The sequence below is a fragment of the Octopus bimaculoides genome, chromosome 6 (genome assembly GCF_001194135.2).
Source record: "Octopus bimaculoides isolate UCB-OBI-ISO-001 chromosome 6, ASM119413v2, whole genome shotgun sequence".
In the NCBI taxonomy this organism is placed as follows: Eukaryota; Metazoa; Mollusca; class Cephalopoda; order Octopoda; family Octopodidae; genus Octopus; species Octopus bimaculoides.
The window spans coordinates 38,127,988-38,140,913 of NC_068986.1; the positions used below are offsets into that span (position 1 = coordinate 38,127,988).

Here is a 12,926-nt window from a genome sequence, read left to right on the forward strand (position 1 = left end):
GAATAATTCCGGGGGGTCGATTTCTTTAACTAAAACCCTTTAAGGTGGTGCACCAACATGGCCACAGTCAAATGACTGAAATATGTAAAAGAAAAGAATATAGAGAGAAAGAGACATTAGAATTTATTAATTAAACACAACTGACATAACCACTTATCTTTTCTTTACACAATTAAAAAGAAATATGTTTACACATATACACAGGGAGAGAGATAGAGAGAGAGAGAGGACAGACCCAAGAGGAAGAGAGAATGAGAGAAACATTAAAATGTCTGATTTCAAATAAATTAGCATTGATGAGTAATGCCAAATAGGTGGCATCACCACTTAAAATGCACCCGTGCTGGTACTACATAAATGCACGTATAAAGTACACTTTGTTAAGTGGTTGGCGTTAGGAAGGGCTTCCAGCCACAGAAACCATGCTACAACAGACAGTTGGAGTCTGGACAGCTCCCTGCTAGCCAGCTCCATGTCAATCCGTCTAACCCATGCCAGCATGGAAAGAGGATGCTAAATGACGATGATGATGAAGAAAATGTCTCATACTTTCTTCTAACTTTTCTATCACTAATGTCTAACTAACTTCATATTGACATTAAACATTCTTCAAATGTTGGGCCTCATAGAGGCAATGGCAGAAGACCGAGACCTTTGGAGATATGCTGTGATTGAGAAGACCCGGTAACTAAAGCGAAATTGCAGCCATGGCTGATGCCAGTGTTGCATGTCCGACCCATTTAAAAGTACCCTTGATACGTCGGGCGATATGATATGCTTGAGAAGACCTGTTGAGTCAAGTAAAACCAAAATTGTAGCTGTGGCCAATGCACTCTGACTGAAAAGCACTATCCGAACGTGGTTGATGCCAGGTTAGCCTGACTGGCTCTTGTGCCAGTGGCATGTAAAAAACACCATGCAAACGTGGTTGATGCTAGGTCAGCCTGACTGGCTCATATCGGTGGCACGTAAAAAGCACCATCCAAATGTGGTCAATGCCAGGTCAGCCTGATTGGCTCCTGTGTTGGTAGCATGTAAAAGGCACCATCTGAATGTGGTTGATACCAGGTCAACCTGACTGGCTCCTGTGCCAGTAGCACGTAAAAAGCACCATCCAAATGTGATTGATGCTAGGTCAGCCTGACTGGCTCCTGTGTCAGTGGCACATAAAAAGCACCATCCAAACGTGGGTGATGCCAGTGTCCCCTGGCTGGCTCCTGTGCCAGTGGCATATAAAAAACATCCACTACACTCTCGGAATGGTTAGTATTAGGAAGGGCATCCAGCCGTAGAGATATTGCCAGATCAGATTGAAGCCTGGTGCAGCCGCTGGCTTTCGAGACCTCAATCAAACTGTCCAACCCATGTCAACATGGAAAACGCATGTTAAACGATGATGATGATGATGATGATTCTTCTCTCTGCCTCTACTCTTTACAACTGACTGATCTTAAACCAATTTCACTCAGACACTGCTAATGTATCTACCTCTCACTCTCTCTTCTTATCTATATTGTCATATTGTATCCACCATCTCTACACTTACAGCTATGCCCAGTCCTTGTCTAGAATGTTGGCTCTCCACAATACTCACCTTGCATGTGTTTTTCCTCCAATCTTAAACTTGCAACTGTTCAAGGAGAGAATCAACAACATAAGGTTTTGGAGCACCTATGAAGTTGACACAGCCCCCCCCCTCCTATTACTTTTTACTTGTTCCAGTTACTGGGCTGTGGCCAAGCTGGGATGCCACCTTGATGGTTTAGTGGAACAAATCAAACCCAGTACTTATAAGTCTGGTGCTTAGTTTATCAATTTGTTTTGTTAAACTGTTAAGTTACAGAGACATAAATAAACCACCACCAGTTGTCAAGTGGTGGTGGTGGGGACAAACAAAGACACACACACAGATATATTGACAGACAGGCAGATGGATATAGATATACTATAGGCTTCCAAATATTTTGTCTAACAAATTCACTCACAAAGCATTGGTCAACTCAGGGTAATGGTAGAAGACACTTACCCAAGGGGCCATGAAGTGACTTAAATAAATTTTTAAATACTAACTTCATGGGACCTGCCAGTCACCTGTTCACCTATGAGTCTGGTGGGCACACTAGTTAGATTGACTACATTCTCACCAGGAAACGGGGAAGATGGCTACTTATAAATGCCAAAACCTTCCCAGGTGAAGAATGCACCCCACAACACAGGTTAGTAGTTTGCAACTTCAGGATCAGGGCTAAATAGTTGTCCAGAAGACGACCAGCATGGAAAAGTGTCTGGAAGCTTAAGGATCCTCTGAGATTTAGAGAAGTATTACTTGAAGCATTTAATGAAAAAGAGGATATAGCGTCACATAATGTGGAGGACAACTGGAGGTTCCTACAAGACAAACTGTTGAGAGCTACTGACCAGATCTGTGACAGGTGCAAAGTCCATTCTCAACCTTAGGTAAGATGGTGGTGGAACAATGTAGTTGACAAGGTCATTAGGGGAAAGAAACAGGCATGGAAGGACTGGAAGTGTGGTGGTAGCAGGAAACTGTATCAGATCACCAGAAGGGAAGCTAGGAGACAGGTTTACTTAGCCAGAGGGGAAGCAGATGAGAAAAGTTCTGCATCATGAGGATCAGAGACTTGAAGTGTTTCGTATTGCAAGACAGTGAGTGAGAAAGAATCATGATGTCATAGGAGAGAAATATGTCCTCATGGATGATGGCTCACTTGCATTTAATGATACTGCAAAAAGAGAGAGATGCCACTATGAAAGGTTGCTAAATGAAGAGAATGAATGGGAGAAAGAGAGTCTGCCAAATGTCGACCCAACAGAGGGACCAGCTATTCAAATTGACTACCTTGGTAGATAAAGTAATTAAGAGTATGAAGACAGGGAAAGCCCCTGGCCCATCAGGAAGCACACCTGAGATGCTTAAAATATCTGGCAGTGTAGGCTATAGTCTAGTCACCCATACAGTCAACCAGGTGATACATGAAGGAGTCATACCCAATGACTAGTGTAGCAGCACCACAGTCAACTGCTACAAAGGTAAAAGTGACACATTAGATAGGAATAATTAGAGGTATCAAATTGTTGGATCAGATGATGAAAGTCACGGAGAGGGTCATAACTTATAAAAAGATATAGATAATAGACATAGCTGTGTGATTAAGAGATTCACTTCACAACCACGTTGTGAAGAAAGATATGAGGAAACAAAGTTGATGTCACTTCTACAGTTATACTGCAGTATAAACAGGAACATTAAAAAATGCTATACCACAGTGTAAGATAACTATGTCACAGTAAAACAAAAAATTAATTTTATAACTGAATCATGAAGTTGAAATCTTTAATAAAAGAAACTTGAAAACCACATTTTGATAAGAAATGTGTTAAAATTGGAATTTAAAGATTGTGTAGACTTTAATAATTGCTTTCTTTTAGTAAAAGTTACACCAAACTCAATAAGAAGCTTTCTTCATTATCATAAAACTAGATGTAACAAGTAGGCATGGGTGTATGCTTTGCTACAATATCCCTGAGTCAACCAATGCCATGTAAGGGAGTTTGGTAGACTAAAACTGCAGTAAACACACTGCATATCCATTTTTCCATGTTGGTATGAGTTAAATATATTACCGAGACATTGTTTATCAGCCAAGTGCTCTTTCTCTTACAAACACTCACTTGCTTTTCAAGTAATGGATCTTTTTGTTACACATATCTTTAAAGGTGTGAAATGAGTGGATGATGATTTCGCAACAGAAGTGGCAACAACACTATTTGTGGTTTGCAACTTTTGTAGAACATAAATGTAAACAAAAAGAGATACACATATATAGCTATATGATAGAATGGGTATCTGGCCATAGAAAACCTATCTCAATGAATTCTGTGTGAGACTTGTAAATATGGGAAACTGGATGTTAAATGATAATGGTGATACGCACACACTTAGCAGGATTATTTTAGTTTCTGTTTAATAAATTCATTCATAAGGCTTTGGCCAACCCAGAACTATAGAAGAAAACACTTACCGAAGGTGCTGTACAGTAGGGCTGAACATGAAACTACATGGTTGGAGAGCAAGAGTGTGTGTGTGTGTGTGTGTGCGCGTGCGTGCGTGTGTGTGAATGTAGGCATTCCATACTGCAGAAAGTTCAACATAGCTCATTGGCTTGTTGGATTCTGTAAAACTGTATAACCCATGCCAGCATAGAAGACAAATATATATATAAGCACAGGCATGACTGTGTGGTAAGAAGCTTGTTTCCCAACCACATGGTTCCAGGTTCAGTCCCACTGTATTGCATCTTGGACAAGTGACTTGTACTATAGCCTTGGGCTGGCCAAAACCTTGTGAGTGGATCTGGTAGATGGAAACTGAAAGAAGCTCATCATCATCGTTTAACGTCCGCTTTCCATGCTGGCATGGGTTGGACGATTTGACTGATCTATATATCTGTATGTGTGTCTATGTGTCTGTGTTTGTTACCCACCACCACTTGAAAGCTGATGTGTTTACATCCCCATAACTTAGCAGTTCAGCTAAAACAGACCAATAGAATAAGTACCGGGCTTTAAAGAAAAAAGCTGCTGGGGTCAAGGTGGTATCCCAGCATGGCCACAGTCTAATGACTGAAACAAGTAAAAGATAATATATATATATATATATATATATATATATATAACAAAACAAATTAATGTTCAAAAATTAAAAGAAAAAATCCCACACATTTAAAAAAACAGAAATATTTCAAAAAGAGCTTTTAATAACTTCAATACAAATATATTTATTTCTTACAAAAGTGCAATAATTAAAAAAAGAAAAAATATTTATGCTACTTACATATATATAAACAAATATATATTATACTTATATACAGATTTTTTTTCCTATTTACAATTAAAAGTCCAAAAAGTTGAGTCAGAAATATTTCCTTTTAAATAATATCATATATACAAAATATTAAGTCAGTGCCAATAAAAATATACTTTGGAGATTACTTTTGAATCCTGCAGATATTTCTACAATTCGAAGAATTTGACATGAGACATGATTAGCTCTGGTCTGTAAAAGAAAAGAAAAAAGACATATATTGAGGCTGTTAGTGGTATTATTTCTAAAGGTTGTTATAATTAATCATCGTCGTTTAACGTCCGCTTTCCATGCTAGTGTGGGTTGGATGATTTGACTGAGGACTGGTGGACCAGGAGGCGACACCAGGCTCCAATCTGATTTGGGAGAGTTTCTACAGCTGGATGCCCTTCCTAACACCAACCACTCTGAGAGTGTAGTGGGTGCTTTTACGTGCCACCAGCACGAGGGCCAGTCAGGCAGTCTAATATATTATCTCTTCAATTAAGTGCTTCCTCAACAGTAACACATACACTACCGCCAAACACTGACACTTCTAGAATATGAAGACATTACTGAGATTCTAATGTCAGTAATACATTCAAATTCTGACAGTGTATTACTGACATGTAGTAGTAGTAATCATTGTCATCATCATTTAACGTCTGTTTTCCATGCTGGCATAGGTTGGATGGCTTGACAGGAACTGGTAATGCTATGGGCCACAGCAGGTTCCATAGTCTATTTTGGCTTGGTTTCTGCGACTGGATGCATTTCCTAATGCCAGCCATTTTCCAGAGAGTTCTGGGTGCTTTTTATGTGGCACATCACAGGTGCTTTGATGGTGACACATAAAAAAACACCCAGTACACTCTGTGGAGTGGTTGGCATTAGGAAGGGCATCCAGCTGTACGCTTTTAAGTGTATTACTGATATTGAACTGTGACATCAAGGAAAACACTGAAACTTGCACAGCAATAAAGGAACTTTCACATATAAAAGAGGCATAGAGACAGAAAGAGAGAGAGAGAAAGAAAGAACCTTCCCCTTTCAGCCTGCCTCTTCTACCACTACTATTATGGCTTAAATTCCTCAAAAAAAGCATCCAAAATCATCCTATTGTCTCAGAAAAAGAATAAGGTGTACTGAAAGATGTTGGCCACAGAGGGGACAGGTAGAATAGACTTTGTCGACAAGGCTCTTGATGCTAGTACTATTTCTCTCTGTGTGGACTGAAATGATTTGGTACATCTGTTTGGATACTGACAATTTGGCATAGCTGACTGGACATCCAACCTATTTTGGGTGGAGACAAACACATGCCTGTGCATAATATACACATTCAAGAATGTCTTTTACAGTCATGCCTCTTATTCCTTCTCTCAGCCAGGGTGAGGTGGGGGTTTATCTTACAGGTTTGTGAATGCTGGTGCCACTTAAAAAGCACCCATGTTGGTGCCACATAAGAAGAACCAATGTTGGTGCCTAGTATAAAGCAGCTGTGCTGGTGTCACATAAAAAACAACCAGTATACTGTGTAAATTGCTTGGCACTGGGAAGGGAATATAGCCATAGAAACCATGCCAAAACTGACAAATGGAGCCTGGCCAGCTCTTGTCAAACTGTCCAACCCATTCCTGCATGGAGAACGGATGTTTGATGATGATGATGACACAGATAGAGTGCCATTACACATACATACAAACATAACTAGATGCTCACAGAGTGAGAGGGGGAGGAGGCATAGAACGTGAGAAACATTAAAACTTTTGATGTTGAATAAGTCAGCTTTGTAAGAGGAATGCCAAAATGTCTTGTATCCTTCTGTGTGTGTATATATTGCTTATGCCTGTCTGGGTTGAGTGGAAGAGAAATTTGTGTTTAAATGTAGTTGTGCTCTGAAGTGTTGTATATATGTCTGGATAAAACTCCTAGTAACAAGTCCCTAGTCACATCGTCCCCATTTTCTCTCTCTCTCTCTCTTCTTTCCTACTGCGAGATGTCTATTTCTGTGCTTCTACTCATACTCCTCGTATCTGGCACAAAGCCACCTCCTTCAACACTATACCCTCCCTTACTTGAGAGGTCTTGTCTTGTTAATTATTTGGTGACCTCACTGCTGATGGTGCCATATAAAAAGCACCCAGTCCATGCTGTAAAGTGGCTGGTGTTAGGAAGGCCACCTGGCCATAAAAACCATACCAAAGCAGACAGTAGAGCTTGGTGCAATCTTCTGACTTCCCAGTTCCTATCAAACCATCTAACCCATTCCAACATGGAAAGTGGATGTTAAAATATGATGATGATGTGTTTGGCATTGGGGTTTCATATGGTGACAGAGACTGTAGAAGTTATAACTTACTATAGCAACTAATTGTACCACTCATATGTTCAGCTGGTCTGTGTACAATTTGCTAAAACATAATGCACTATTTTATGTATTTTGTACTTTGTTGTGGAAAGATTGGGGATTCTAGTAGGATTATTATAGTCTGTGATGGTTCTACTATATTGTTTGTATGCCAAAGCTGTTGTTTCATTCCGTTGGCTAAATGTAGTAATTGTGATTGCTCTTAGTATTATTGCAATTGTTCCTAGATGCTGTTTAGCACCAGGTCAGCTTTGACCAAAGGTGTTCTAGCCATGACCAGCTGTTTTCTTTTTTCAGACATCCATAGCATGGATGCAAGATATAGATGTTTCTAGTCTCCCTTGAAAACATGTCTGGCCAAGGAGAAGTATTAGCTTGCTGGGAAACAGGTGAAGGTTGATAACTGGAAGGGCATCAGGCTGTAGAAAATCTGTCTGAACAAATTCTGTATGACCCATACACACATGAAAAAGTTGACAACTAACAATGGTTTGATACATTCCCTTAGCTTAGCAGTTTGACGGAAAGTAATTTAATTTCTGGGATTGATTTGATAAGCTAAACTCTTCAAATTAATGCAAAAGGATAAAAGAATACTTAAAGGTATGGTAATGAACATCAGTAAGAAAATGTTTTCATTTTTAGATTTAAAAAAAATAATTCAAATCCTTAGTATTTAATCTCCCACTCAAATATTCTATTGGTTTTAAGTTAAAATTAACCAGATCCAATATCTCACACCTACCCTACAATGTCACTCTAAAAATATACAAACACCACTGAAAACTTGGAGCTACAAAATAATGTGATTAATTCACAACAATGTGAATAAATCGGCAACGCATCTGACAATGAAATCTGAATGTTAAAGGGTTAAATAAGTGTATAAAGGAAGATGAACGTAATAAATTGTTTAAAAAATACCAACTTACCTCAATATTTCCATAAATTGTTATTAAGTTATACATCTTTGCAATATCTTTAATGGATTCGATTTCAATGGTAGACATCTTCCGATGATTATCTGATGCAAATTGAAAAAATGTATGATTCTTTTATTGAAACATCACAGAAGTAATGATTACACAAACAAGCTATTAATATTGATAGTTACAAAGGCTAATCTATCAGTATTTATTACTAAAATTCCTGGAATTAATGGAGAGGCATAATTGTTGTGGATATGGAGTTTGCTTCACAACCACATAGTTTTGAGTTCTATCCTACTGCATGGAACCTTGGACAAGTATCTTCAGTACTTTTTAGTAATCTTCCCCCGTTTTACAAGATATATTGGTACTTTTGGTTATCTCCGATTAAAAAAATTGTTTCGCCCTCAATAAAAACAAAAACAAAAAAAAATGAAAAAATTAATAAACATAAAAAGTGAAAAGATGAAACATCGTTTTGAATCTGATAATATTTTATAACAAATAATACCATGCCTATTGAGGAGGCCAAACGTCAACAATGTGTTGAAGTACTGAATCAAAACGATCTAACTCTTTTAATCCAATCTCGTCGCCACATTAACTCGAATTTTTAGTGGGGAGATAACCCAATTTTTTAATGGGTTTTAGTTAAAGAAACCGATGGCAGGACTTCTTCTTTGTAAGCCAAGTACTTATTCTGTCAGTCTCTTTTGCCGAACTGCTAAGTTATGGGGATGTAAACACACCAACATCAGTTGTCAAGCAATGGTGTTGGGAATAAACAAAGACACACATTCAAATCAATAGTGGCAGACAACTAGTTAAAGGTCAGTGGTCCATATCATAAAACCAACACTGCATTGTGTCTATGTTCAAGATATTTCATCTTCAAAAGGCCCATTACACTATAAGTACCACAAGGGAAGAGAAATTTTTAGGATTGCAAATAGCAACAGCAGTGATAATAGAGCTTCATTAGCTGGTAATATTGGTTTTAATTTATTCTGAGAGGTAGTTTAGCAAGGGATAGCTTTTCCCCATATCAAATACACAATCCTCATCATTTAAACATCCACTTTTCCATGCTTGCATAGGTCAGGCAGAGTTTACTGATATGTTTTTAACAGAAGCAAACTTCTTAATTACACACCTATGCCTTTGAACACGAATTTACAACAAAGAAAAATCTGTAATAGTAATGCCTGTAACCTGATGGAGAGAATCACTATTTGCTGAAACTGTAATAGCATGGACACTGAACTATCCATGTCATTATAGTTCTGTTAAGGGAATGAGTAAGTCAATATTCCAATGCTAGATGGACAATAACACTAAGCAACAGAAAATCTCACCTGGTAGATGAACAATCAAACATGCTCTTCCAAGAAAGTATTCAGCATCAATAAATTTCACAGCTTCTTGTAAACAGTTCAGACTAAGAAGGATTAAAATGGTTCAAGAAAGAAATAATAGTCATTAAAATCGTGGTCAGATATAAGATAATGACCAAGTAATAATTTTAAGTCAAACATGATATAAGAATAAGTGACATCTAAAATCAAAACAATGAGAATAATAACTGTGTAACAAAATTTTTATTATTTCTTGGCTTTGGTCAGTAAGTGTTAATTCCTATTCGCCTTTATCTAGAAATCAAATGACATGACTACTATTCCCTTCAAACATTGCTTTTGTGACCTGGACATCAATGTTTTGAAACTCACCTATTTTCCATTACATTTCAGACAGATTCAGCACTGAGTTACTGAAGCAGAAATATTGTTGTAGCAAATATTCTGCTCAATACCACAGATTTGCTTGTCAGTTGCTTGATCATAACCACTTGAGCATGTCCCTTAGTGGCTGACAATATGTGCATCTCTGATCATGCGCAGGAGTAGTGGGGGAGTATCATAGCCATGTGTTGAGAGGGATTCTTTGAGGTTTGAATAAATCTAAGAAAAGCAAGTTTGAAGGAAATATTAGCCATTTTTTCCTACTTTGTAGAGATAAGCATATAAGAAATAACAGTTGCTATTTAAGGACAAAAATCACATTACAAAGTGTAATATGAACATGTAATACAAGTCTGAAATAAACTCAAATTATGAAGCTTTTATAAATCAAATGCTAATTCTAGTTGTTTGCTATCTAGAAAATGAATAAATACTGAGATCTGTAAACCTTTAGCATTCTGATTGCTTAAATTTAATGCTTATTTATTCACATTGTTTTGAATTAATCAGGCATTGAAGCTTCATGACTTCAATGACGTGATTGTTTATTATTAAAATAACATTATGTGGTAGGTGTGAAAAGTTGAATCTGGTCAGTTTGAACATAAAACAGGTAGAATCCGAGGTAGACTGAGCCATCAGTCAACTGGGCACTGCCCAAGAGCCTGGAGCTCTGAGGGGCCCACACTCTACATGTTAACTCTCTTTGATATCAATGCCAAGGGGCCCGGTGAACAGCTATGCACGTGGGCCCTTAATACTCTCATCCCTGGGTAGGATATTTCAGCTGGATATGGCTGGTTTAAATGCCAAAGGCTTAAATTTGTTTTATTCCAGCTGGCCTAAACATCACTCTGAACATAATTTAGTAACTTGTTAGAAACCATCTGCATTAAAGTGTTATTCATAAATTAAAACCTAAAATACAAGATGTAAGTAAAAGTTCCGACATTATCAAATTATATCTAAGAACTGTTTGATATTCCAATAAATTAAAAGTTACAGTTATTTCACAAAACCCTTATTTGGTTCTTCATTATTTTGAAAAATTAACTTAACGTTTTAGCATTCACATTATTCTGTCAAGTTGCCATCCAGTTTCACCAGTCCTCAGTCAAATCGTCCAACCCATGCTAGCATGGAAAGCGGACGTTAAACGATAATGATGATGATGAATTAATCATACATTATCTCATAGCTTCAAGATTTCAATGATGTGATTATTTATATTTAGAATGACATTGTAGAGGATGTGTGAGAGGCCATATCTGGCTGGTTTGAGCACAAAACAGGCAAAATATTTGGGCCAGATATAGTCAGTTTAAATGCTAAAGGGTTAAACACATTGACAATGTATTCTTAGTGGAATTAGGACCAAAAAAGGATTGAGTGTCAATGGTCTAAAATAAATCTACTGTAAATGCCCACCTTACTCTATGCATATAGTAAGCTGAAGCATTTTAATTAATTAAAATTCCTCCATCAGTGAGAGAATAATCTTCATAACTAATTCTGTACAAGAAAGGAAGAGAAAGTACCATAAAATTTACAAATTAAAAATAGAATGAGAAAGCAGTGGAGAGAAAATGATTTTTGATCATAAAGTGACAACTCCAGGCATGTTAATGCCTTATTGGACCTCCTCAACAAAGCATAGTCTAAACATTATTGCCAGATCTTGGGACATCTAGAAAGAATATACAGGTTTTCTTAGTGGCATGATAATTTCAAAGAATAGATGGGAAATACCCAGGGATGCCTGTCACATGGAAAACAGAAAAGTGTGCATTAACATATTGCAACATAGTAAACCAAACTAATAATACTGTCCTAATAATAGAACTTTTATATAAAAGCATAAAAATATATGCTAGTAGATAAGTAGCAAAAGAAAAGACAGAGTGAATTAAAATAAAGAATGAGGTATACTATAACAAAATGTAGACAACAAGAAATCATTAAACAACTAAAGAAAATGGAAGAAAGCAATCAAGTGAAGATATTTTTCAAAGGAGAGAGAAAAAGCAGAAAAATCAAGATGACAAAGTTAAGAACTTTTTAGCAGTTAAAGTAGTAATTCCTGTTTTCTCACTTTTCCCATTTTTATTTGTTCACCATCATCATTTCACATCTGCTTATCATATTGGCAAGTGATAGATGTGTCATAATGATTCAGTTAAATTCTTATTTTGAGTTACTACCCTCCCAGATCAGTTGGAGGATACTGTGTCATGCTAGTATTTTCTTTTCTTTGGCATGATATTTATAAGTGGATGTCCTTCCTAACAGTTATCACTTTACAGAGTGTACTGGAGACATTTTATAGCACAACCACAAAAGAGAGTGCCAATGTCTTCAGCATGACTAAAATATCACACTCCCTTGATGACTCTACTGGATTCACCAACCACTTTATAGAATGTAGTAAGTGTATTTTATCATGGTACCAGTATTAGTGATGTTGCCTAATATCACACAAGATTTAAAGAGCCATCTCTAGTTTAGGTTGTCTCAGATTGTTCAAGGCAATGTGTTCAAGAGGGTGAACAGAAGAGAAGGTGTTAACAGAAGATGAACAAGAGTGAGTGGGCAAAGAAGGTGAGAGAAAGACAAGACAAACAATGGTTGAAGTGAGAGAATAACAGAGGAGGGGGGGTGATGAAATGGTGAGAGGATGATAAAAGAGGAAGTAATAAAACAGTGAAAGGGATGAGAGGGTGACAGAGGAAAGCACAAAGCTGTAAAGAATAATAAAAGAGAGAGAATAAACATAGAAGGCAACAACAATGAAACACATTGGCATTCTATTTCATATGACAACTTACAAACTAAATTTTTTTTTTTTTGGTACATTCTGTGCTGACCATTATTGCTTTCTAAGACAATTTATTGAAGAAAAATATATTTTGTATTAAAGTGAACAAACCTTTCCTTTCTTGTAACATCAATAACAAAACAAATGAAATCAATCCTTGGTCGAGGTGGATCCGTGGGTTCTAGTGGCAAATTACTGGTCAGTCGAC

At 37.2% G+C, this 12,926-nt stretch overlaps 1 protein-coding gene across 1 annotated transcript in view; it reads right to left on the reverse strand.

The window, feature by feature from the left end:
- Nucleotides 1–4,760: 4,760 nt before the first annotated feature.
- The window catches only part of LOC106881836 (centromere protein M), a 15,296-nt gene continuing 7,130 nt past the window's right edge, over nt 4,761–12,926 (reverse strand). Inside the window, exons 3-6 of the mRNA XM_014932350.2 lie at nt 12,830–12,925; nt 9,520–9,602; nt 8,168–8,259; nt 4,761–5,077 (exon numbers count right to left, since the gene is read on the reverse strand). Coding sequence (XP_014787836.1) covers nt 4,976–5,077; nt 8,168–8,259; nt 9,520–9,602; nt 12,830–12,925 — 373 coding nt within the window. The 3' untranslated portion in view covers nt 4,761–4,975. The remainder of the gene's footprint in view (nt 5,078–8,167; nt 8,260–9,519; nt 9,603–12,829; nt 12,926) is intronic.